The following is a 27601-nucleotide window of genomic DNA, read 5'->3' as shown; positions in this document are numbered from 1 at the left end:
TTACATGTACGTGTAATTACATTTTCAACGTACGATTGAATCGAGTGTCATGGATCGTGACGAACGGTGAGTAACGGCTCAATGTAGTTCGGCGCATCGAGCCACTAAATTGACTAAATTTGCATGACCCGCTATTCACGGGGCATCATTCGTTTTACGACGCACCAACGATTACACTGACGCTCTCCTTTCGAGCTACGAGGATCGCGCGCGATTCCTCTTCTCGTCACGATCAACGTCCGCTTTCATCGCAAGCTAAACGATTTAATTGTCGTAAACTGGCAACGTTGTCAAAGTAAAAAGGCAATTTGCTTTTGTTCGCTGAAAGTGTTGCGCCAACAATGTATTAAAGCATTATTATCATCGTCCGCTTTATCCTCGGTTTTTATCTTTCGCTTTTATAAAAAAAAAAGTGGCCCACGTGCCACGTGCTACGCGTCATCATTTCAATTCAATGTTGACGTCATTCTAGTAATACTGTTTTCTAATAAAAAAGAGTGCTTTCTAAACGCTTGATCCGAGTTTTGTGACATTTCCATATCTATGTACTTTATAAATCATCATGCTTCCGATATATATATATTTATCTTTAAACGTATATTCTCGTGTATAATAATAGTAATAACTTCGATAACGAATACGCGAGAGATATATTTGGAATTAACTATAATATATATTTATAATAAAATATTTTGAGTTACGAAATTATTAATCACAAGTTATTAAACATTTGTGAGAATAGAATAGAAAACGTTTGAAAATTGCGCGCTCTCCGAGAATTCGTATCTTGGATTTAAAAAAACTTCGGGCGGGTTCGGAAAAAATCGGGTAAATTCGGGTGCAGGTACCTACCTCGGCGAGGCGAATTCTCGAGTAACGCGATATTTGATGTGTAATGTAATATTTAACGTGTACGAAAAACTAACTAATCATCGGTGTTGATTATTTGATTTCTAAAAATGTAAATATTAATTATATAAAATATTTCATATAAAAGTTGATTAATTCTTCTTCCGAGTAATTCATTCTTTATTTTGACTTATGCTCAGTTGAGCATGAAATATTCAGTACGTATAGTGTTACCCGACAATCTCGATAAAAAGTATAAATTGTTCGAAGCAATTTTAGAGAATTCAGTATTTCAGTATCGAGGCATTATTGTGTTATAAACATAATACGTGTTTATTCCATGTATGATTCATATATGAAAATATAAATAATACGTCTACGTGTTCATAAAAATTGGCTGCATGAAATTTTGTTTGTTAATCCGTGTCAACTCGAACCCGATTCGATTCGATGAATCGATATGAATATGCATGACGCTTACGTAATTGCGAGACACGAATGAAATTGTCGTAAACAAGTACCATATTTGTTATCCATTAGCAGACATTTTAGACATCTTTTACGTTGTCCACGTTATTTATAAGCCCATTGAAACGCGTACGTATACAATCTTCTCGTCAACCGTGGGTGTTGTAGTTGAATCTTCCATTCACAATGTTGGATTGTAATTAAGATGGCCGGTCATGCGAGAAATTCGCGACAGCTTTGAAATCGGTTATCTATATTAACATGAATCAATCCATAAAACTTCATATCATAAAATGGAAATACGCCGTAGGGAAAAAAAAACGAAATTAACAAATTTTTAATACGAATTTTAATTACACATAATTTTATTGGAAAATAAAATTTTTAATCGATTATCGTTATCGATAACATTCTGATTTTTATTTTTCGTTATTACAAATTGATTTTTTCAAAAAATTCTATTAACCTCTTCCAAGAAAATATAAAAATTTATGAATACAGTATATATTTTATAATTGCAAAATTATATTGGAGAATCTTTTTGACGACAAGATTTGATACATCGATAAAGATAATAATTTATTTTTTATTTTTTTTATTTAAGATTCACCGATATAATTTCGATTATTTTATTTATTTATATCACGTTTGACATTATTTTAAAATCTCAGAGAATACATTGGTAAAAGTTTCATTAAAAAAAAAAAAAAAAATGTTGAAAAAATAAAGAAATTTAATCGTTGCATCGGGTATCGTCTCACCGATATGTTTTTTCGAGTACGTCGACTCTCACTCCTCTTTCACTTTCACTCGTTGTGCCTTTTTTACGTTTGGCAAAAACATAAATAAACTCGAAGCTTGAGACGTAAAAATCGATATCATTGTTGAACAACTACAAATCTTTTGCAATTATAAAATATTTATTCGTTTTTAATAATAATAATAATATTCTTTTAGAAATTAAGAATCGAAAGAATAATGAAAAGCAAGGAGTTTAAAAGAATTTTCCATTTAATAATTTTTGAAAAGATTATTTTTAATAATCAAAATTTAAACAAAATTAAATCAACATGCAACGAATATTATTTTTAAATTTATGCAAATTTATGAAATCGATCATTTCATCGCGCAACAAAATCTAACAGACAAGCGTAACGATACATTTAACGCTTACTTTAATTGCGTCAAAAGACACGCAACGAAATCACCGAGCGTGAAGAAAATTTGAATGAATCGTTCATTATTTTTCGGCGCGTTTCCATTAAACGATTAATATAATAAAATAAAAAACCGATTGAAAAATGTTTATTTCCGGCCACGAACTTCTAACGTTACATCGTACGAGATTTCCGGTACCGTGACTTCCTGTAACTAACAGTTCCGCCACCTCGCAACTTTGAAGACAATCGCGTGGCAAGGGAGAATAAAAATCGATATTATTAAATATAGCTATACGTACTTATCTGATAGCGAAGAAGTTTGCGTTGAAGAAAACTTGCCAGAGTAAACTTTGAATATGTGTTGCCTTAAAGATGGATGTGTTGGATAATTTGTTCTATATAAACAGTATGTTTGAAAAGTATTAACCTTTAAGTACACACGTATACATAATTTTATTCATACATGCAATATTTCAATTTCAAATCGTATAAATATTTAAGGAGATTAACTCAATTAATTTGTATTATTTCTAAACTAAGAGCGATATTTGAAAATCAAGAAGGAAGAATCTTGGATGTGAAAAATTTCGTTTACTTTTAATTTTGTTTTTAAAGAATCGATTTTTTAAATTTTTGGACACTTATGATCGAAACATACTTGATTTACATCTTTGTCACTAAGTCTCATGTTTCAAATCAATTCATTAAGAATAAATTGTATAGATGGGGTATACAGTTCCTAATATACTAAACACGATACTTGTCGACGTGATGAACGCGAAATAAATGATTCTCACGACTTGTGGGAACTTTGTACGTCCGACGGGATTCACTTGCTGTAAATTTAAAACCTTGAACATCTCCCCGCAACTCTTGAGCCGACGATAAATTTTCGTGCCTTTACTTCTTCTCTTTTGTTTCTCCAACAACGAAATTACGCCCTCTTTCGTTCCTCCATCTTCCCTTTTCGATGTTTCTTTCTTGTTTATTTTATCGCCACGGCTATTGTTCTTCCACTCTTAACTTATCGTCATTATCGTTAAGATTACTTTTAATACGATTCAATTCGTCGTTGCTATCATTGTCCATCGATGCGTTTCGTACTTTTTTACCGACCGAGTCATCTTCTCTCGGCCTCCAAGATAGCTAAGAGAGCACCGAAGCTCCTCCGTGGAAGAAGACCAAAGAAAAAGGAAGCAAGCTCGAGCCTAGGCTTGTCACGATCACGATCCGGATCGTGATCGTGAGAAGAGGGAAAGGTAACGGAACTCGACCGGTAACATCCGTCCACACGTGTTCATTTCTAAAGGTATACGCAGCGAACTAGGAATAGATTGCTATGTTCCAATAAGATTTGTTATATATTCGACCAATCTAATCGAAATTTTCACACTAATGCCAAACGTTGATATCTATCTACGAATAATTTCATTTGTGAGATTTTATGGATAAATTTTTTACAATAATAATATCAAAGATTTATTATGAAACTTAATGTTCTATTAGTTTCGATATAATATAAATTTAAGAAAAAATTTACGCATACGTACATTATACATTTATATTTATATAAATATAATAATCTATATTTGTATTGTGTACATATAATCGTCGTTCGTATTATCGAATCTGTGTATATTATAAGAGATTATAAGAGAGTTTAAAGGAAAGAGTTTAAGGGAAGTAAGATTCATTTCGCAGTCTTTTTGCGGTGTTTATCCTGTTCTACTGTTCTACTTTAAGACAAGCAGGAAACTTCTCGGTTATAAACTAGCAGCAGGGCTACCAACCAACCAACCAACAAACCGGAGAAAATTAGACGAACGCGGGAAGTTTATCTTTCGATGGAATAACGCGTAATAATCGGTTGAAATTTCCGTTCGTCATTCTCTTCTTTCTTTTTCCCCCCCTTTCCTGGCTGATCACTCGAATGACCGAGCCGGGCCGAATGTCTCTCGTTTCTTTTTTTCATGCTCCGCGCATTTCTGTCACGGATATTAACGTAACTGTAGTACCGAGCGAACCGTAATACGAGCACGTTTCTCCTTGTATGCTTAAGAAGTAAGGATCCTCGAGTACGCGTTAAGTCGCCAGGATTACGCGTATCTCTTTGCGAACGCGAATCACGTCTGCGTTCTGGATGCTTGTGCGCGCCTGTGTTTACCTACATTCTGTGTATGTATTATACAGTTGGGTCCAAAAGTATTCGGTTTCTTGTATATTTATTATATTTATAATTAATTTATATATTTATAATTATAACAATTTATATATTTATTTTTATTATTATATATTATATATTTATAATTATAACAATATTAAATGACACATATGATCATTTATAACCCGAATTTTTTAATTTAATAAATATAATCAATTATACTAAGCCTTTTCTTTTTTCTAATTATTTTTTTTTTAATTTTGTAAATATCGTAATTCATATTTTATACACTTATAGAGAATACAATAATATATAATTTGAATAAAAAGTCACATAAAAATAGTGAGTAATATAGTATTGATATATAATTTTTTATTCTATTTTTTTAAACAATTAGATTATTATTATAAAATGAAATAATATATATATAAATAAAAATAGATGTAAATATCTCTGAATTACTCACATTATATTTATTGATTTGTGCTTGAACGATCATTTCTTCTTTTGGATATTTTTATTTTATTTGTCAAACTGAAAAGAAAAAAATAACTAAAAAATCTAGAGATATTATCTAAATCTACCTATATTTCTATTTATTTTCTATATCCGCTTTTTAAAGTAAAAAACATCGAACCAATATGAGATATTTTTGCGACCAACTGTACGTATGCGTTTGCGCGACAGTTCATTCTGAACACAGATCGGAGAAACGAGTCCTCGGATAATTAGACATCTGATATCGTTCTCCGTAGTTGACTCGCTCGATTTTTTATTCTCGCCCTAAGCGCTCGAGAGATCGGTCACGTCTACCTTTGCTTTCTTTGCTGCGCTTTCGAAATACATATACAAATAGACATGTTGCAATTCTTGATCGTTATATATATGTATTAAAAGTAATGCAATATGTTTTATAATTAGCACCATATTCCACCATATAAAATTAAAATTACTATAAAATTACTATAATATTACTATATATATCGTAAAATTACTATAAATGATTTTCACCGAGTAACGAGGGAAAATGTTGAGAATTTATTAACGTACTTATATAATTTTTATCATTATGTCGTTTCACTCGTATATAAATGTAACTATCGATCGTTGCATCCGTTCAAGCGCTTATTAATTATTTCGATACAAGGAAGTTTCGATACAAGGAAGAGTCGGGGAGCTCGCTACATTGGATTATGCTATATTCATTTAACATTTCCGTACAATATATAAAAATTTCTTTGCGCGTAAAGAACGCAGAGGAATATTATTTTTAATTAAAATCTAAATATAGATAAATCAAATCATAGCGTCGTATATAATTAATTTTATTCAATCGTTCCATTTTTAGCCAATCTATATTTATTTAAAATATAATAAGTAAATAAAAACTTGGATCATTATTAATTAATTATTTTCATTCAAATAAATAAAAATAAAAAGAAACGAATTTAAATGTCGATGTAATTTCAAGCAAAATTGATGTTTATTCGAAAAAAAATTAAAAACTTTCAAATATTTTTCTTTTGGGAAAAAAAAAATAAAAATTGATTTAATATTTTTATTTTTAATCATATATATATTATATACATATATTCTATATATTGTTTAAATGATACATTTATGTTCAAGTTATGTATAATATGTTAAAATTACCTTTCGAGCAATTTATTTGTTATCGAAATCGTCCACGTTCGCCGCGACGTTTTTTTTTAACCGGCTGGATTAGCCCGATTTAATCCCGGAAGATTCCGTAAACGCAGCTTTTAAACGCACTTTTGTCGCGAGACGCACACAGAAACGCGACCCTCGCGCCACCGAGGGAGCCCATGGACCCTTCACTCTCCCTTGTAGCGAATAAGAGGGAAAAACGATCGCTAATGTACACACATAGAAAGCGATTCGTTAAGGGATACACAACGGACGCCACGAGGCGACTTGACGCGACAAATGCGACGCGACGTCCTGGGACGCGAATTCATTTAATTTAAAAACTTCGTTCACACGCCAAGAAGAATTCTCGTCGAAAGAATAACGAGTTTAAATCGTTCTGGAAATACGTAAGGTACATTAAATCGAAATAGAAGACTCGGAATAAATCATTCGTGGCAACGAGAGAAACGAGGTTATTATACACCGAATTACTAGATTGAAGCAACCTAACCTATACGCGTTAAAACAAACGTTACGATATATTTTAACATTTAAGTTTTATTAAACCGTATATTATTGATATTATGTTAATAATTTATGACTTGGTATGGTATAATACTGATTCTAAACATTAGAAAAATTATTAAAGAGTTAATCTTCCATGTATTTTAACAATACCGTCAAGTAGCGATACATTAATACTTTAAAAACAATGCTAAAAAAGATTCGAATGACCGATTTCGATTTATTCGCGATATTTCGAATTTTTTTCGAAATATCAAGACAATTTGGAGAGAAGAAAATTAAGATAAATCCTATAAAATCTCAGCTGTCCCCAATTGGCCTGAAATGATTTGACTTATCTTAACCCTAATTAAGTCGAGTAATCACGGTCTTACTGCGTTATTAAATAATTCTCGGGACTCTACGATATCATCCATGCACGCGTCCAATAGCGACTTGATAATGTCAACATCTTGATTAATACTTTACACTGATCATCTATTTGTCATACAGCTTTGAATTTTACAGTTGTATTAATTCTCTTGCATCCTTGTGCAACGAGGAACAAGTTGTCATTGTTATATAATCATTGAATAATAATTATAATAAATTTAATGATTTTGCTTTCTAACGAGTTATTATATAACTACTAGCGAGCATACAAATAACAAAATGCTTATCTCTAAATTCAATCAATTACTATGTACATTTATAATACAAAGATAAAAAAAAAAGAGATTACACAGTTCGTTCTTAAATATTCATGAAGTTGTCAGCAAAATAATTACAACAAATGTCTATTTCGGAATAATATTTATGGAGGTTATTTTATAAAAATAGAGGCGAGAAATCATTCATGCGCATGTCCCTCTGGTGTCGAGAATAGGAACAAATCATATAATTATATTATTAAAAAGTTCTATTTTTATATATATATATATATATATATATATATATATATGTATATGTTTAATCTCTGAGAGATTTATCTCCGCGAGCGAGGTGTTAGAAAGCAATTGTGAAATATCCGCACGACCATCTATCCGGTGCACTGTACCGTGTCGCGAGGTCTAACCTGTACGGATTCTGGCAGCTGGTTGGATGCCAGCGCTAACGTCTATGCTTTCCGACGTTGTCCGCTGGCATTATAACCAGGAAGATGCGCACTCGCTCGACGTCTCTCAGACATCTCTTTGTCTCTCTCTCTCTCCTGTGTTTTATCTCATGAAAATCGACTCGAGCCTCGTTATCTCAAACCCTTGTCACTTCTTTCGGTTCTTTTAGATGAATGATTCACTTCTTCCGTTCTTTTCAGTTCCTACTTTGGATCGTATCACATCTCTTTGTTAATCTAGATTATATTATAAATTATAAATTATATATATTATAATAACGATAAGTCGAAGGTAATTATGGTAATTATACGTATAGTAAATTTTGTGAAAAATTATTAATAAAAATATATATTGTGTTAACAATTTCTAATAAATTGTGTTTGAAGAAACATATAATATTTATTCTGTTATTGTAAACTCATAGCTAGCTTTGAGCATATTATATATATATGTATATATATGCAAGGAACATGAAATTTAATCTTTATTTTATTTCTTATTTGTCGACAAAGAATGACAGCCAGCAAAGATAAAGAAGAATAAGAATTCTTGAAGAAATTTATATCATATCGTTATTGATGTGAAATTATTCATTTCATTGATTTTAATATGGATCTCTTCAATATATCCCATCCATAAAAAATAGTCAAATATATATATATATTTGTTAATACTGATTACAATTTTCGGAATTTTTTTATTAAAAATTTTACACAATATTCTTATAAAAATATTTGGATATAAAGATGCATGCATTTAAGTATACCGATAAAAAAAATTCTGACAAATATACTATCCGCTTAAAACAATCATTTTTAAATTCCTTAGTTAGATAAAAATGAGCGAACAAAATGTTTCGCGCGTACTTGGCATTCATGAACTATTTTCCCATATAAGAAATAAAAGAAGGGGAAAAGCAAGTAAGAGGGCGTGCAAATCGCGATTATTTCGTCGCGAGCTTATATACCACTGTAACAACATAATGACGCGTACATGCGATATTCTAGCTGACCCTCGTTCGCGTAATCAAGCTTTGTAGACTTTTTTTTCCCACGATAGTCTACGTTCTATCTCTTTATAGATTTAAACGTTTTTCTTCGTGCTTTTCTTGTTCATGAATTCATCCGAGACAAAAAATGCGATATTTCAATTTCGTTTATTTATCTCTTTCGAAACGAATGCATTGTAAAATATTTACAATAGTTTTGATGTTATTCATCAAAACTTATAAAATATAAATACAGATTAAATATATTTTAAGAGATTTATAATTGTGAAAAATTTGGAACTGAAGCTTCGCAGTATTATCCAACAGTAGATATTCATTTGTACTTCTGGTACAGGTTGATCGGAGTTCGAGGTTTGTTTACATTTTTTGTCGAACGTAGAAAGAGACAAGGAATGAAAGATAAAAACTAAAGTCTTTGAAAAAAACACATAAACGAGACAATATTGATGCAAATGTAAAATGTCTTTTTATTTTTAATGAAATGTTTATTAATATGTTTTTTTAATTAAGTTTTTTCAATTAAAATAATTTGAATATTATATTATATCATCATAATTTTAATGAATATAAACTTAATTTTTTTTCTTATCTATTAAATTGAAATTACTCAATAAAATCTTATTTAAAATCGTTATTACAAAAAAATGAAATATAAAATTTTAATTTCTGCCTTATAACTACGCGACATAGATCCTAGTAGTAAGACTGAATTTTTTGCAATTATATTTGTATGCAATTATAAAATATTATGACTCGATCAGATCATTTTTAATTTGTTGATTTAATATTTGGCCATAATCAGATAACAAAAATTACAATATATTATAATTATAAAATATACTTAAATATATTATATAATAAAAGATAAAAATATTAATATTAAATTTCAATCTTTATTTTCATGATTAATTTTTGATCCAGTCATTGTGTTTTGAAACCAATATTCTAAAGGTAACATCAAAATGTTTCTTCTATGTTTTGTTATATTTTAAAGGTTTTCTAGTAACTTTCACGAACTTCACAGAACACATATTTACATAGGGACATAAAATTATTTCGTTATTCGATATTTTTGTGCAAATGAATACAGCAAATAATTAAATACACATGTAATGATCTGTACATACGTAAAATAATTTACATACTTTACTCGAACGATTAATACGTTTTCTGTGGCATTCGGGAATTTGAATTTGAATACAATATCTATGTGAACAGTGTTTCTCAACTTGTGTGTCCCAACAATTATCTATGTCAAGATACAATATATAGAAGTAGATTTATAATTAATGAAAAAATAATTGATGAAAAAAAAAATATATTTATACACATAACTTAATTAAAAATTTGTAATATATTGTATTATATCTTTAATAATTACGTTTTAATATTGCTAATTATTAAAAGGAAGTTGTTTTATTTTAAAAAAACTGTTGGAGGTACGTTAGAAAAATACGTGATCCGACATTGGATGGAAACGTTTGGAATGCGGACAAATTGTTGTTACATAGGTAAGACTCGTCGAATATCCTCAAGAGGGCGTAGGCGCGTTAAGTCAACCGTCGGAATTGGACGGGTCAAGTTGCAACGATGCGCCACGCAGTGAGGTAATCTAATAAACTCATTGTCAGCTGCCGCGAACCTTGCAACCTTCGAAGCTTCTCGCGAAAATCCTTTTCTCGTTTAATTAAATAACAACCTCTTTTCTTCTAGCTGATAATCGACAAATTATTTGCAAAAAATATTTTGTCGAAAAACAATTTCTTACAATATACACACAAATAATTGCCCTTTTCTTATTCATGAATTTTTTTTAAAAATATTTCCGAGAAACAATTTATATCGATTCATTATTTATTTATACGAAAGCTTATCATCTTCTGATTATGGTAATTCTGAAATATTTGTTTAATCTCTAAAAAAATATTTTCTTTTTCAGAATATATCGCAGCACGAGTTATAAATGACTCATCCATGTAATTCAAGAATCAATAAGCGAATATAAAAATAATCGTAATCTTCGAAATTAAATTTGTTTTATGATAATAAATTTTATATATCGTATATCTATCTATACACATATACCTTTTTTTTTTTTTCAAAGAATGATCATTTGAATAATTCAACGTAAACGATGATCGCCGAAAGGAATTGATTAATTAATTAATCGAGGAAGAACGTGGCCAGAATGCTCAAGATGTTACGATATTGTTTCGAACGTTGCGCGTGGTGGAACGATCATTCAGATGTAAACTGACGCGTATTCGACGTATCGTGTCTCGAGCGCCTCATCACAGCTGTCGTACGTGAACCGTGTGTCTCGAAGCAAACTTGTGATTGTTGTGTGTAATATGCGTTACGTGGATACGATACGATATGGAAGATGCGTATATAAGTATAGCATGACTCATCGTGCGATAGCAACGTGTAACGGAATAATCGTAGAAAGTGTATATACACGCCCATTCACAAATTGAAAGGGAAAGAAAGTTTAAAAAACAATTGCGGGTATTAACAGGGGAGTGTATAAGTACGGTGTGCATCGATAATGGATACTGGCACAAATTGTAGGTTATGTTCGAAAAAGAAAGGGAAACGAGACGATGGAAGAATAGCTTTAGTTATTCGATAAAAAAAAAAAAAAAGAGAAAAAATATCGATCGACTATAGGGAAATAATCATGGATATCGTGAATAAAAGATCATAATGCGATTCCCCCCTTTGAAAGATGATTAAGTTGAACTTGAATTTGCTGAATTATCTCAATTAATGATAAAAAAATTAAAATTTTTTTCTATCTTATTATTTCATTGAATAATAATTCGTGTTAAAGTTGTTGAAAGAAAAAAAATAAAATGTTTCTCTCCACTCGATTATTTATTACATTCGATAATTGTTGAATCAAGCTTGATTCAATTTAACCGAATATTACTGTACGAAGAATTTTCGTCCGAGGCGAGAAGATTTTATACGAAAGAATTCGTGTAAAAAAAAAAAGACGAGTTGCGTGTTTGTGAAACAGCCAACGAAATTAGTTAAGAAGCAATGGCACGAAGAATTCGATGTTTCCAGGAAGCTGCACGAGAGGCGAAGTTATTTCGATCCAGCTGCAAACGGTGGGTCAGCGCACCGGGACAATTTTCTAAACGCTTTCGACCATTCTACGTGCTATCCTTATTAAACTGTATCTTTATAACCTCTTTCGATAATGCAACGACAGAATAATCGTAAAAAAATTTATTTTAAGGTTAGAAACGTTCGATTCAATGTCATTCGATAACAAAATATTTAGAATAATTTAGAGTGACATTTTTCTTTTTTTTTTTACCTCGAAGATAATTAAGAAAAATATAAATTATACATCAACAATTCGATCGTCGATCGTTCATAATGTAATAAAAAAAAAAAGTTTTTCCATTTTCTCAAACGACCTACAACCATGTTTTCTAGTTTCTTTTATTCAGTTACGTTCACATCGTACGATCGAATTATATCGATGCATCGATATATCGATATATCGAATAACCGAGTAATATTCCACACGGTTGAGCGGCTTAATTCACCTCTCGCCTAATTTACGGTTGCGGAAGCGTACGACGATACCGCATGCTTCCCATGGCTACAGTTCTATCTATATATCCTAGATGCATCCCCGTTGCAAGAAAAGGGGCGCGAAATCTCTTTGGAATTGTTTCACGCGACAATACGACGCGTCGAGGCTTTTTTCCTTTTGGATTCCTAACCTTAAATACATACACGCGTATAATATGAATTCCTAACCTTAAATAAATAGGCACGTATAGGTACGTGGTGATGAATCGTTAATAATAGTTGAAAATTGAAACGCTTTACCAATCATAGTTGCTATACAATAAATCGTAGGAAAATTTTCGAAAATATATACGGAGGGAAAGTTTGGTGATAAATTTATAGTCGATTGCATCGATCCATTCGTTAAGCAATTTACACACGTTGAAGTATATTGCGATATATAAATATCGATTTCGAGGTTTCGTGATGCAAGATGTAATCTGTGTGTATATCGACTAATATCGATACGATAATTGGTATAGTAAATATTTTGTAACCGCAAAACAGAACGAAAGATTCGATCCTAAGATCAAGCATCTGTGAGATGATACTAATTCAACGATAATATTTTTTTCTTCCTTATTTTTTTTTTATTATTTTATTTATTTATTAAATAAATAAATCTAATTTTGTTGCATTAAGATTGGCTTATTTATATATTTCTTCTGAAACATTTTGATTTTAGACATTAGATAATAGAAAATATAAATAAATAAATTTTAAATCCTTTGCAATTATTCCTATATTCCATTTCAATCAATGATCCAAATATTGCTCTTAAAATGTTTTAATTAACATTTCGAAACACCTGAAAAAAATCTGAAATTTTACTATTTTCATTATATTATTTTTTTTTAAATTAAATTATTTTTAAATCTTTGAGAAACTCATTACTAACTTCATTCAAAAGATAAAAGATACGTAGAATTTCAAATATTGTAACGTAATAAAGTATTAAACAGAGAATATTTTTAATCAAGAAAGGCAAGAGATACAGATTCAAGTTTCACCATGTATAGATTGTTCGAGACTGATGCGCAATTTAATAAAATCTAGGAATAGAATATCTGTATCGCGATACACGTTTCAGCATGTGTAGATCGCTTTAAACGAAGCTAGTTGCCAAGCGCATCATTTGACGTTGACCAGGAAGCGTGCAACAAGCGGAGCTTGGATCTAACGTGTGGAAGCGGGGGATCTTTCCCGCCAAGGTCAAACATTTTGATCGATACAGGCGGGGAAAACGGTGAACGGCGAGGCACGACGCAAAATGAGTACACAACGTGCACCCACGTAGGTAACCATAAACGAGTGTAACCGTACACATTGCCGTGAAGTTAAGTCATTCGCCAGAATTAGAACGTACTATACCGTCGATGGACGTCCGTGTTTCAAATTCGTGTAAATATATAATAACGCGCGTGCACGCGCAATTCCACACCGTTTGATCGGACGCTCTCCGTCCAAAAAAGCGCGAACGTTATCCCCTCCCTTTCCCTTCCCCCTCCCTCGAGTTATTATAACGAGATATACTTTCCACCACACTCGACTCTCATTTTAACGACGGCTACTCTACTCTCGTACGCCTCGAGTGCCATTCCCCCACCCCAGTTCCTTTGTTCTCTTTTATTATCGAGCCATCGAAATCGTTTCGTACGATTACTCGGTCTGTGCTCGCTGCTTCCGCTAGGTGGCTTATGTAACGCGCGTCATGTCCGCGTGCATGTCGCTCTACTCGCTTTTCAATCTAATTTTGACCGCGGCCTACGTTCTTCGTTAATTCCTCGCCGCTTATTCTACCGCGCGAAGAATTATGACGAATCGTCGCCTCGAAGTTCGAATCCTCCTTCCATAAATAAAGAATAATCGATACGTTTCAACAAGAACGATCATCGAAATGGGCAATTAGTTGAATATAAGTTATCTAAAAGGAATGAATAGGATAATTTTTTTTTTATTGGTAATAGATATGACGCGTTTTTAAAAAATTTATTTTTAGCTGATTTTAATGAGCTAAAAATATGTTGTAAAGCTTTATTATTTTGAACAATTTGTTTCTTTACGTATAATCGGTTATTAATTTCAAGTTGTTCATAAAACTTTATTATTACACTTTGCTTGTATAGATGTATTTGCAACAATATATACAATAGACTTATTATCAACTGTTTATGTAAATGTCCTTATGATTCATATATATATATAATTTATAAATTTTAATTTACAATATATAAAAGATATAAAAATAGATATTTATAACAAACCTATGACGCACACACATTTATAATATCGCTTTTATCAAGGATGCCGGCTCTTGAATATTTCTGATAATATATAGTAGCTCTACCACGATTTGGCCATTATTGCTGTAGATCAACAATACTGCTGCTATGTAATTAATGGTAATTAATTGTAATATATATTTTTTTATAACAAAAGTTAAATAATCAACGTTTTGTACTTTAATTATTTAAAAGTTTTATATAATATATTTATAGAAATTTTCTAATAAATTTTTAGTAAATACTTTTGACTCGTGTATACATGTACGTACATATGTACAACTCGAGCGGGGAAACTTGTTTGAAAGATGAAGCACACTTATCGGCAGAGTCGAAAGGGTCCGGTGCAACGTAAGTCAACGAATGCCTGGGGAAAGTTATTAGAATCTGAAACAGGCGATGATTGTGTATCGAAAACTTTAGGATTAGTACTCAATGAAAATTAATGAAGAGTTAAGCGAGCGAGCGGAATAAATCAGTTGATGAGTATGATAAGTGTATACGCATACATGACGACGATAACAACAGCAGCAATAACAATATGTAGCAACGGGGGCAACGACACATCCTCGTATCTGAGACAAGACGAGACAAGGATAGGCAGGATGCATCGAATTTCAAGCACTTAACACAAAGATCACCACACTTTCCCTAGGCACAACCCTTCCTTCCACTTCCCTGTTCATCGACTATCCCTGTCCGGCTTTCGGTATTGTCGTAACGCCGTTGACCCGTGAACACACCGATCCAATAGATATAAGTTATCCGAGACTATCGAATTTCATTGTCACTGCATCCTCGAAAAAACATTCGATCGGCCTACAGACAGGTGCGGCACGATTTACGGCCAATCTAACCCGATTCATTCGGGTAACGAACCGGAAGAAATATATATCAATGAAAATACCTTTGAAAGATTTAATTCGCCTATTATTATCAATTGGAATAATTGAAAATATCTGATTAGAATGCTTGCTCGTATGTATGCATATACAGCATTTATTCGTTGCATGCTCTTCTCACGTATATACGCTTGGAACTCGTCCCCACTACTAAAAATTCTTTCTAGCACTCGGTCACGTGACTAATGTTACATCGAACCACAGGTATTTCAGTTTTTTCAAATCGAACTCTTATTTCCTCTTTGTCTTTCTCTCTAACCAGTGAGATTTATATAAGTATTATAATATGGAGAAGAAAAATAAGTTATAACTCTATTAGCCAAATAGGAATCTAATCACAAACACTAGTTGAATTGGTTTATCCGTTTAACTATTTACACTTCGTTCTATCTTCTTGATTCGAACGTTTAAGTTAAATCCGATCGCAAAACTCGTATAACTTGATATAAATTTCCATTTTGTTTTAACACGAATTTCTTTTTGAATAGATTCTCAGATAACTAGAGATGTAAGAAAAGAAAATATTTATTGCGCGTATACGCATAACAAAGATAGAGACACGGATAAAGGCAAAAGTAAAGGCAAAAGTAAAGGCAAAGCAAAGGAAGAAATCGATATGACGCATGCGCGCCGCAATATCTAACCTTGCTAGAATCGGCGTCGTTCAACCTACTCGAGGCTAGGCTTTCTCCCATCCTCTCTTGCCACTGAACTGCTTTCGTTATCGAAACTGAGAGCACCCTCTTGCGCGGTAACTTATGGACATTTTATTGCTATCGAGCCACTGTTGCTGTTTTCATAGGGAAGACTCGCTGCAATCTTTTCGCATTCGCCTAATGTTGTCTAGCCGGCCTCGTGACATACCAAACTTTAACCTACTCGCCTCTCTAGAGGGAGTGACCTGAATATTTTGGCTCGAGATTGAATCATAGGTTGAACATCCGTTCAAAACATTTTGGAGAATATGTTTTTAATACATACTTGTATACGTATATAATTGCAATAATTTAAATAAAAAAAATCTTTAATTTAAATATATATTGATATATTAAAAATATATACATATTGATCACAGATTGAGATTTTAAATAAAATGTAAAATAATTAAGTTATATTTTTCAAGATGTAAGCAAATAAAGAATCATTATAATTTTAAAATAAATTAATCATTAGAAAAAGTGAAATAAAAGAAAATATATTATATATGAAAAAAAATTTAAACAATATAACTCCAATAATAAAATTTTAATTACTATTTATAATATTATAATGTATATATACTATTATAATACTATTTATATGATATAGAAATTAATAAATATAATAATAATTGATATATTAAAATTATATATATTAAAAAAGCGATGAATATCAATTTTAAGCATACATATAGTAAAATATTAAAAGATATAATGTTACAATATTTAAATCAAATATAAAATTTTTATATTGCATATATGGCAAATTAAAATATAAAAACTATATATGTAATATATTATATATAGTATAATATAACATATGATATAATATATATAGATTCAATTAAATTATTACAAAATAATAAATAAAATATTGTTAGTGAAATATCAAAAAATATCGCCTTTACTGAAAATTTTAACCTTGAAAAAATGTCAATTCGCTTTCACAAGTACATGGTGCATTCCTATTATCGCGATAGTCAATAAAGCCACAGAATTAGTATCATAATAAAGTTTAATAACAAATAAGTAGAGGTATATTATATCAGGTATATTATTAAAATAATAATATAATGTATTTTCATCTGATCGTAGATAATTTCAAAACTATATTGCACTTTAGTTATTATTTAAAATGAATTATTTAACATTTTTAATTATACCCTGAAACGTCATATTCCTTTTATATTTCATATATATATACGAAATAAATAAAATTAAAATATTTATACAAACTTTGTATATGGATCTAGAAATTATTTATTTATTTGTTTTAAGAATATAAATATAAAGAAAATGATAAAATTTTTCGAAATGTATATAGAATATTTTAAAGAGAGCAGTATAATACCAGTATGGCGTAACTGAAATCGTAACTCTAAAAATAAAATGATCTAGATAAGTGACGAGATGACTTAAATGTGGTAAATGATTATTAAATCAAAAAATGATGTAAACATGGATAATGTAATAATTTAACGAATACTATATCTGATATTTGCAATACTTTCATGGATGATATAATTATATATTGCGATTTTGATTTATATAGGTTATAAGATTATCGATCGAAGATTTATTTGTCCATTTATCTTTAAGCACATTGAATCAATTCGATTGAAAAAGGATATTCAATTAATGCTTTTTGTTATTATTTATTCACGTGGATAATTATCACAATTGTTTTTATTCAAACTTCATTCAGACGATTAACATGTGATTTTTTCGATTATAATCTCATTTATATATTAGAATTTTTTTAAACTTATAAATTTCCATATTTTTGGTAATATATAATTTTATGATTATTTTTATCTTTTCATTATGAAATATATATATATATATAATTCTTTTTTTTCCATTAAGATCTCAAATTGAACAAATTTGAAATTTGAAAATAAAATCTATATCTAAATTTAAGTAATGATCTCAAGAATATCATTAGAAAAATTATTTTCTAAAAAAGGTTAATATTAATGTAAAGAAGAAATTATTTGTCTAAAATAATGCTAAGTTAATTAACATTTTTAAATAGTATATCAGATAAATATTTAAATAATTAAATAGAACTTATAAATAAATTTTTTTTAAAAATTTATTAATTTTATAAATATCAATATTTCACTATAATTAAAATATATTATTGATGATATTAATATATCAATTGCTTTCCATTTTTTGGAACTATCTCAATATATTTTTGATTATCATTTTGGAAGATGAATATAATAAGATATTTTTATAATAATTATGTCTGCAATAATCTTATCAATATTATTAAATACATTGTAATATAAAGTTTCTCTGTGTAATTTTGCAAATACTAAAAAAGAATTTTGAAATATTATATTTATATTTTTTATTGTTATTAAACTATATTCTATATTTATTTTTTGTTTAATTTTGGAAAATATATATATTTTTTAAATATGATTATATTCAAAATTAACTTTGAATTTGTATCATTAATAAATAATTAATTTAGTTTATTTTCATTTTTTAAATATTCCATTTTAGTATAAATTTTATTAATACAATTTTGATGATAAAAAAATAATTTCTGAAGTATATTGTATTTCAAATGTAATTACATCATTATTAATATTAATAATTACTATATATATTTAAATTTAATTTTTTATGTATATTAAGCATCAAGAATTAGGTTAAGTTCTGGATGAACATTATTACGCAACAAGGTGATCAATTTTGTAAAGCTATTAGCTGCGTTGAACAACTGTGTTAGATGCCTAGTGCTTATTGTGAAAGAATAATATGACACGAGAAAAAAAACAGGGATTCACGGTAGAGAACGTGAAATCGCGTAACAGATTTAACGTATTACCTACTAGTATCTAGAACAACCTGTTTGAAAACATGGCTGCATATTAGAGACGTCCCTGACTCGGTACATACAATTAGTTTGATAATACTGCTTTCATTTGTATGCGTTTCAACGGAAACCTTAATTTGTTGATGTGAAAAATATCGGTTCTACGATTTCATTTTCTATCTTTACATATATTTACGATATTTTCATTACATTGTGATCAATTATATCGTAAAATAATATACAAAATTTATTATATTATAGTTCTTATATTAAACATATATATATAAAAAAATCGTGCTGTAAATAATCGATCGTTTCCAATGTAAACATTTCAAAGTTTAAAATGTAAAAGTTTTACTTTCTTATTATACGGAATAAACGATAAAATTAGTTCGTGAAAGTTGATCGTCGAACGAGACAACTTAAATTCATTCAATTTCAAGACTCGTTACGCTTTTATATTAATGTTCTTAAGCAATCGTAGAAGCATGTTATGCAATATCAAAGTGATATGACCAGTTCGAGCATTGGATCATATTACATCGAGCGCATGCAATGTGCACAGTTATGTATTATTATCTTTTTATTTGTGATTCGAGAAAATTGCACCGAAAATTCTACTGTTCGCGAGCGTTAAATCGTTTTCACGCTACAATATTTTTGCGTTAAAAAATCAAATTACGTTCCGAACTGTGAACGAATATCATTGACTATCGTTCTTTAGTAATTACTGTCTAGAAATAAAGAACTCTTTAATAGCGAGACGAACGAAGACAATATTTTTGCTTTTGACAGCGCTTTCATTTAGTCACGTGTTCCATATGTTTATTGTGACATATTTTCATGTCTTTTTTCTATATATTATTATTCTTTATATATTAAAACACACATGAAAGAAAATAGCATTCAAAATTTAATAATATCTAATTTTTGTTATTATATCCCATATCTCGAATGTATATATAAAAATATGTTACGTTATTTAATGTAACGATATATAAAAAAATGAACTCTTCTATGTAATGCAGAGATGCTATCGTTCAACAGAGAATTTATTACGCGCAGTTGATTTAATTCATGATTAAAAGATATATTTATAAAAAAATTGTTCGTAATATTTGGTAAAGAAATAATTATTTCAATAGTATTACGAAAGATATAATAACAATTTGAGAAGAAAAACACTTACCAAGCGTAGTTGAAAGGTCGTCCTGGGGAAACAGCTGATCCGGCTGTCTCTGTGGGTGTCGCTTTCGTTTAAATTTCTTAATTGTGATCAGCTAACCTCCAAAACTCACTGCGCAATGGAGATAATGGAACGAGGATAGTTGATTGCATGGAGAGCACTTTAGCGTTTTTTCTTTTTCGCGTATCTTAAAGTCCTGTTGCAATTAAAGCCGCAGGTAAAAATCACGAGGATCACGGATACTAACGAAGGGTGGCTGTTGCGTCATATATCGTTGCCAGGCGAACAGGACGTAACCCAATTCGCGGCTGATAGCTTCTACTTTTGTCCCTCGTTTCATTTCTCATCTCTTTACTTCAATTAGGGAAAATTCACTCACAAGACGAACAACGTTACACGAAACACATCGATTCACTGTAACATTCACCAAACAATAAACACATCGTGTTATGCAGTCAATGAATGATCGAACGACATTCGGATTAATTCTGTTCTTTTTGCAAGGAGATCGACAAAAACTAATGTTCCCGAGTGTACACGTATCCAGTATGTTTCGCTTCGCTTTTTTCTTCGATGGAACAATCACTGAGCAGAGACGCGACAAGAAAGACCACCGCGAGTGGCAGAAATGACGAATCGAACAGACGAAGTAAACTCCACACTCGCACTAGTGGAAATGATACTGCGGCTTCGTGAGACTTCATTCTGTATATACTGTACATAAGTTCTAATGCGCAGACGCGAAATGATCGCGCCTGTCAATTACCAAAATCCTCTGTCAATTTTATTTTTCTTTTAAAGTTTTTTAATACGTATCAATAGTACATTTTTTATTTTTAATATCTCTCTTTTTAAATATAAATCGATATTTTTATTATTTATTTATTGCTCAATTTATTAAATATTTTTAATATATTTGTTAATTTGAATAAAAAGTATTTTATTTATATTTTGTCATTAATTAGAAATAAATATTTTTTATTTTACATTTACTTAGATAAGCTAGTTTCTTTTTGTTTCAAATTGTATTCAATTGAAATAAGCATCAAAAATTAATTTTTGCTTAATATAAAAATCAAATAGAATGGATGTAAAAATAGACATTTTTTTGATATATAATGCATTATATTAAAATATAAATGCCAATTTTTTAACAATTATATGTTAATAGTATAATATATATTACATATTATGTTTTTATTGATTTTACAGTAACTTAACTTGCGTTAAGATATGAAATAATTTCGTTTTTTCTCTATACTCATTTATATAATTCATATATATGAATATTTATATTTTAAAATAAATATCATATGTTTATATAATATTAGGATTTATACATTTAGGATCTAGAGATAAGGCAGTTATTCGAAAAATAATATGAATCCTAGATTTGCAATTATTCTCATTAATATAGGATGTACAAAATACAATATTTCAAACTTTACAATTGCAACCATATTAAAACGTATTATATGCACGCTGATTTTAGATTTTTCACTGTTCGTCCTTGTCTTTAGCACCATGCTTTAAAATTCGAGTAAATTCTATATAATCGAACATCGATCCTTTGATAGGCGCTTCTCGATACATTTCATCGACATCGTCATCCGTAAATCTAAATATATAAAAAATAATTAAATTTCAATAAGATAATAAAGAATATTAAATAAAACATAAAAATTACCTATCTCCCATTGTTGTAAGTAATTCCCTGAGGCGTTCTTCATTTATGTGTCCAGTATTTTCTTCGTCAAAACAACCAAATGCATTTTTAATTACGTCCTCTGGATCTGTGCCTTGAAGCCTTTCGCCAAATAAAGTTAAGAACATTGTAAAATTGATAGGTCCTGGAGCCTCATTCATCATCGCTTCTAAATATTCATCAGTCGGATTTTTACCTAAAACAGAAATAAATTGTCATATACAATTTAAGAAATCTTTATGCCATAAATATTTTCTCATATTCTTACCTAATGAGGCAAGCATATCATGTAGATCTTCTTTATCGATAAAACCATCATGATTCTGATCAATCATATTGAAAGCTTCTTTAAATTCAGCAATTTGAGCTTGATCAAACATAGCAAAAACATTTGATGTTGCACGTTGTGCCCGTTTTTTAGTGGTAGCACGACGTCCGGCTGTTTTACGCGAAGACATGTTTATATGCCTGAAATTATGAAAAAAAAAATAATTAAATTAATTTCTTAATTCATATTTTTTGCCAGCACATATTATTATTATATAATTTTTAAAAAAACTTTTGTTCATTAGAAATATTTTTTAAAGATAGCATTGCAAGTGGAACAGAGGTTATGTAAATTTGAGTATTTTTGTTCACATGATTTAGAACAGTTAGAAAAAAGAGTAAACGTTAAATATATTTACGTACCTTACACAAGACTATCATTACTGAACTATTATTTATTTTTAGACAATTGACTTAGGATAACGACGTAACCAAAATCGGGATAAAAATAAGATCGTCTACATGACGATTCAATAAAGAGAACATTACACTCTACATCTATAGACGTTTGTATAAGAATTTTATTCACTATGTTTAATTTAAATTTTAAACCAAAACTTAACAAAAAATTAATATATTACTGAAAATTGTTGCACATTTATTAAAATATTATTTATAAAAATGATTTATTTTATATTTTTAACATATTTAGATTTTTATGTTTTTTCGAACAAATATCAAGCTACAATTTTTAATCTTATATTTTAAAATTTTTGATAAATATATTTGACGTAGGCAATATTTAATTTTAATAAATATTTACTAGATATGATTAAAATCCTTATTTCATTGTTATATAAAAGATATTACTTCTTTTTAAATAACAATAAATATAAAAATAATTTTTTTAAACGAGAAATATTAACAAAAACGTATACACTTCTTCGAAGCAACGACACAATAACAATGGCTGTCCATATAAGCAAATAAACTGCTGTCAAATATTTCGTAATTTTCACATTATTTTCATATATACAAATTAATCACAAGATGGATTTATATTCAAACATTCGAATAAACAAACAAATTTCTACCAACCTGATTATTAGCAGCTTCAAAACTAAGAAAAATCTGAAAAACAGAACAGCACAGACACTCGTGCTCTACTGTGACTCACGTTACGCGTCACTCTATGGTTATTTACCACACCCGGATAAGTAACGCCATCTGGTGAAGGATTCATTATTCAAGCCTTTTCTAGACATCCAAAAATTAGGCCACGTTAGAGCAAGAAAAAAAATATTACAATCGATTTTTTCTTCATTTTTCACAGTCTGTACAATAAATTATTATTTCAATATTTAAAATAATATAAATAAAAAGTATAAATAAGTAATATTTATTACATTAATGATAATTTTCAATTTTTAATTTTTAATTTACATTTACAAATTTTAATGAATATTTTATTTTAAAAACAAGTTAATTTATTTATATATTTTAATAATCGATTCACGAAATTAATAATATTAGTGCTAAAAATTTTGGAACTATGTTAGAAAATATATTGGTTTATTTTCGAAAGTATATGTCATTATAAATACCTTAGTTGGAATAAACTGTTGATGGAGAAATCATTACCTAATAAGGCAATGAAACCGAATACATATAGTTGCTATATATTTCATAATCATATTTACAGTAGTAAGTTTAATAAATAAAATTATACTATATCATCATAATATATAACTTATCTATATTATATTATTATTATATTACATATTTAATCTACATTATAATTAAAGTGATATTTTTCAATAGTTCTTAAAAATAGATCAAAATACAAAATAAAACAAGAGTGGTTTCTTTATTTTTATAACCAATCAACATACGAATTTATGTTATAAATTCGTTATTTGAGACAGTTCTATATTAAGAGAACATTTTATATACATAATAATACATTCGAAATAATATAAGAATATTCATTAATATAACATATTTTCATCATTGGTATGAAAAACATTATCGTAAATTTATCACGTTACTTCTTTTTACTTATTTACATAGATCGGCGATACGCCAAATATAATAATATAAATAAAGATAACAAAGTTTCACGTATTATATCCTTCTACCTGTACATAAATAATATCTAATTTTAAAAAATACACTTGGTTGATTCTAATTGTTATATTTCAAACTATCGCACAGACACTCCGTTAATTGTAATGCCGTTTCTGTTTGAAACTGGTTCTGCCTCATAATGTCCAGATCTACCGTAATGTCTTCTCATATTAGTACCATACCTTTAATTTAAAATTAATTTAATCATCTTCTTTTTATTAAAAAATTCTCTAAAAAGATTTCTTACCTATAGGTACTACTATTTAGGCTATAAGGACTATCATAAAGACCATCCTCTGGAACGTTTTCATACATACTATTAGGTGTGCCATCATTAAGAGTAGCATAAGACATAACAGCAGCATTTTGATCTTCCTTTCTTTCAGCAGCTTGTACATTTTCAGTATTTTTTACTGGCGTAGCTTTCCTCCTAAAAAAATATGTTTTTTAAAACAAATATTTAATTTAAAAATTTAGTTTAATTTAATTTAATATTCCTTGTTTTATTATAAATTTTACTTACAGTCTTAAATAAACAAGTCCAAGAATAATTAATATAAATATGATAACACCAGCTCCAATACCAACGCTAGTTCCTACGCCCTGCGTTTCCGCTACTTCATTCGGCATAACTGTCATCATATAATAAATATTGATAATACATGAAAATATTTCTCTATATCTTTTCAATATATTCTTAATATTATTTTTGCTTACATTCGCATTTGGGTTCCTCTCCACTCCATAAACTTGTATCTAAACATTTTCTCAAAAACGGTCCTATTCTTTCATATTGTGGTAAACAATGATATTCTGCAGTTCCACCGTATGTAGTGGTTCCATTTACTACTATCACTCTTCCATTTTCTACAGGCTCTGGATGTTTGCAGTCAACCACTATTGAATCAAATGTTTAATTTTATGTTTCATTTTCGCATAAATTCAAAGTATTTGAGAAATATAATTACAGAAACAGGCAGGTGTGTTTCCACTCCAAGATCCGTTCTGTAAGCATACTCTAGTTTCATTCCCTTCCATATAAAATCCTCGTGGACAACTATAGTGAGCTATTCCACCTACACTGTGAGTTGAAACTTGTGTAGATAGTACGCCCTCTTTCTCAGGATCTTTGCATCTAATTTCTATGAATAAATAGTGAAACAAATATAATATAATATAATATAAAAATAATATGACAAAATATTTCAAAAAATTTTTATATAAAATTTAACAAAAAGTTTATTATTCATAACATAATCATATAAATTACATTATATAGGTAGCATTTATTTTGTAACAATTTGAAATTAAATTTTAGTTTAGACTTACCTTTACAAACTGGAGTGTCACTACTCCAAGTACCATTCTCGAGACATAATCGTCTAGCAAATCCGTCCAATTCAAAATTACCATCGCATTCATAAAGAGCAGCTGCTCCATAATAAGTAGCATTTGATGTTAAAGTGTATCTACCATGTTGAATGTGTTCTGGCTTACTGCAATCAACATCTGAAAAATGCATTTATTCAAAATGAACATTTTACGATCATTTTATATTTAAATAGTATGATTTTTTAAATCGCTTACAAACACATCGTGGAACTTCACCACTCCATTTTCCATTATCTTCGCAAGTAGACAGAGGCTCCCCGACCACTTTATATCCTCTCTCACAACGATATTTTGCAAGAGCACCGATTTTATAAGAAGTCGCGCCGGTATTAGAATTTTCTGGAGTTCCAGTACGAATTAAAGTTCTACCATACATTCGATCATTACCGGTTACAGATAGAATACCGTGTTCCGCATAAACAGGTTCCGGACATCGAATTTCTGTATAGAAGAGAAAAAAATATTATCATTATATATTAAATATAAAATAAATTACGCGAATTCTAAAATAATCACCTTCACATTTTGGAGTCGCATCGCTCCATTGACCATTATCCAAACAATATCTTCTCGACACTCCATTTAACTTATAATTTTTAGTACAACTGTAAGTGATTTCACTTCCAAAATGTGTTGTTCCATTCACGTATTCTACAGCTCCGTTTAATACAGGCAAAACTTTCCCACAGTCTACATCTATGATATAGAAAAATGAAAAGATTATCATTAAAAGTATCACTTTATTATATATTTATATTATATAGAATGAATTCAATTAATGTTCAGAAATATATATTTTTGAAAGAAATTTTTAATAAATTCAACAGTGAAACTTACACTCGCAAATTGGTACTTCCCCCGACCATTCACCGTCTTTACCACAAGTATGTCTGGCTTCGCCTTGAAGTAGGTGTCCTGCTTCACAATGATACATAATAACACTGTGAACATTTAAATCATATCCGACAACGTAGCTTCCAGCTGGTAGTTCAGGTTCTTCGCAAGTGATCACTATATATTTATATATATGATATATATACTATATGTCAATGAATAATTATAATTCTCAAATTATTTGCTATAATATAACGCATTTCAAAAAACTTGAAAAATTTACATTCACAGGACGGCGTATCATGACTCCATTTTCCTTCTTTGGTACATTTTTGTTTCGCTTCACCAACCAGCCAGTAATCTTCTGAACACGTATATACAGCCAAACTTTTAACTGTTGTAGTGCCATTAATTAGGATCACGGAACCGAATTCGATTTGTGCTGGTGCTCCACAATCAACGAATCGACATTGAGGTGCTTTACCAGACCATTCTCCACCAATGTCACAGGTAAGAACCTTTCGAAATTGATTATCAATGTATTTAATATTCTATTCGTGCAATAATCGTTCAAACAATCGTTTGCGTAAATCTTTTGAAATTTTCTTATATAATATAATTGTAATCAAGGTGAAATATATACACAATGAAATTTGAAATAGTCTTACAGCTCATGCATAACAAATAGAAGAAATTACTTAAAATAAATTTAAATGTAATAAATTGAATTATATTCAAAGTTACTTACGTTATCCCCGAATAAAATGAACCCATTTTGACAAGAATAAGTAGCTGTAGATCCTACTCGTCTCCCAGTATTTGTCACTACTCCACCATTAATTTGTGGTGGTTCTGAACACCAATCAAC

The 27601-nt window shown here is 29.5% G+C and overlaps 3 protein-coding genes and 2 long non-coding RNA genes across 6 annotated transcripts in view; 2 read left to right on the top strand and 3 right to left on the bottom strand.

Annotated features, from left to right (window-relative positions):
* LOC409956 overlaps positions 1–21093 on the bottom strand; it is a 52725-nt gene extending 31632 nt beyond the window's left edge. The window contains exon 1 of the mRNA XM_393447.7: positions 20412–21093. The gene's annotated coding sequence lies outside the window, so the exon portion shown is untranslated. The remainder of the gene's footprint in view (positions 1–20411) is intronic.
* LOC102656737 lies at positions 6262–11978 on the top strand. The gene is made up of 3 exons (XR_408152.2): positions 6262–6700; positions 10356–10523; positions 10856–11978. It is a non-coding gene; the product is annotated as an uncharacterized LOC102656737 (long non-coding RNA).
* LOC113219096 overlaps positions 13459–27601 on the top strand; it is a 16347-nt gene continuing 2204 nt past the window's right edge. The window contains exons 1-2 of the long non-coding RNA XR_003305632.1: positions 13459–13800; positions 27137–27243. This is a non-coding gene — a long non-coding RNA (uncharacterized LOC113219096). The remainder of the gene's footprint in view (positions 13801–27136; positions 27244–27601) is intronic.
* On the bottom strand, positions 21785–23620 carry LOC550973 (myosin regulatory light chain sqh). Its single transcript, XM_623369.6, has 4 exons — positions 23479–23620; positions 22382–22581; positions 22096–22309; positions 21785–22026 (listed from the first exon to the last, which is right to left on the bottom strand). Exons 2-4 carry the CDS (start codon positions 22569–22571, stop codon positions 21906–21908), a joined length of 525 nt encoding a protein of 174 aa, XP_623372.1. The 5' UTR covers positions 22572–22581; positions 23479–23620; the 3' UTR covers positions 21785–21905.
* The window catches only part of LOC413543 (sushi, von Willebrand factor type A, EGF and pentraxin domain-containing protein 1), an 18795-nt gene continuing 15422 nt past the window's right edge, over positions 24229–27601 (bottom strand). For both annotated transcript variants that reach the window (XM_006558985.3, XM_006558986.3), the window contains exons 12-22: positions 27482–27600; positions 27017–27251; positions 26737–26910; positions 26416–26595; positions 26095–26340; positions 25837–26016; positions 25476–25649; positions 25225–25404; positions 25031–25139; positions 24755–24937; positions 24229–24689 (exon numbers count right to left, since the gene is read on the bottom strand). In XM_006558985.3, the coding sequence (XP_006559048.2) occupies positions 24584–24689; positions 24755–24937; positions 25031–25139; positions 25225–25404; positions 25476–25649; positions 25837–26016; positions 26095–26340; positions 26416–26595; positions 26737–26910; positions 27017–27251; positions 27482–27600 (1886 nt within the window). In that variant the 3' untranslated portion in view covers positions 24229–24583. The remainder of the gene's footprint in view (positions 24690–24754; positions 24938–25030; positions 25140–25224; positions 25405–25475; positions 25650–25836; positions 26017–26094; positions 26341–26415; positions 26596–26736; positions 26911–27016; positions 27252–27481; position 27601) is intronic.

The sequence above is a fragment of the Apis mellifera genome, linkage group LG11, assembly GCF_003254395.2.
Source record: "Apis mellifera strain DH4 linkage group LG11, Amel_HAv3.1, whole genome shotgun sequence".
Taxonomy (NCBI): domain Eukaryota; kingdom Metazoa; phylum Arthropoda; class Insecta; order Hymenoptera; family Apidae; genus Apis; species Apis mellifera.
Note: the sequence above shows the minus strand (reverse complement) of the source record. Positions and strands in the feature narration are given on the sequence as shown.

Excerpts from the sequence above, each read along its gene's own strand:
- LOC550973 (XM_623369.6), bottom strand. The coding sequence starts at position 22,571 with ATGTCTTCGCGTAAAACAGCCGGACGTCGTGCTACCACTAAAAAACGG. Across the intron at positions 22,310-22,381 it reads TGATATGCTTGCCTCATTAG|GTAAAAATCCGACTGATGAA; the intron begins GTAAGAATATGA and ends TTTCTGTTTTAG. Across the intron at positions 22,027-22,095 it reads CTTACAACAATGGGAGATAG|ATTTACGGATGACGATGTCG; the intron begins GTAATTTTTATG and ends TTATATATTTAG.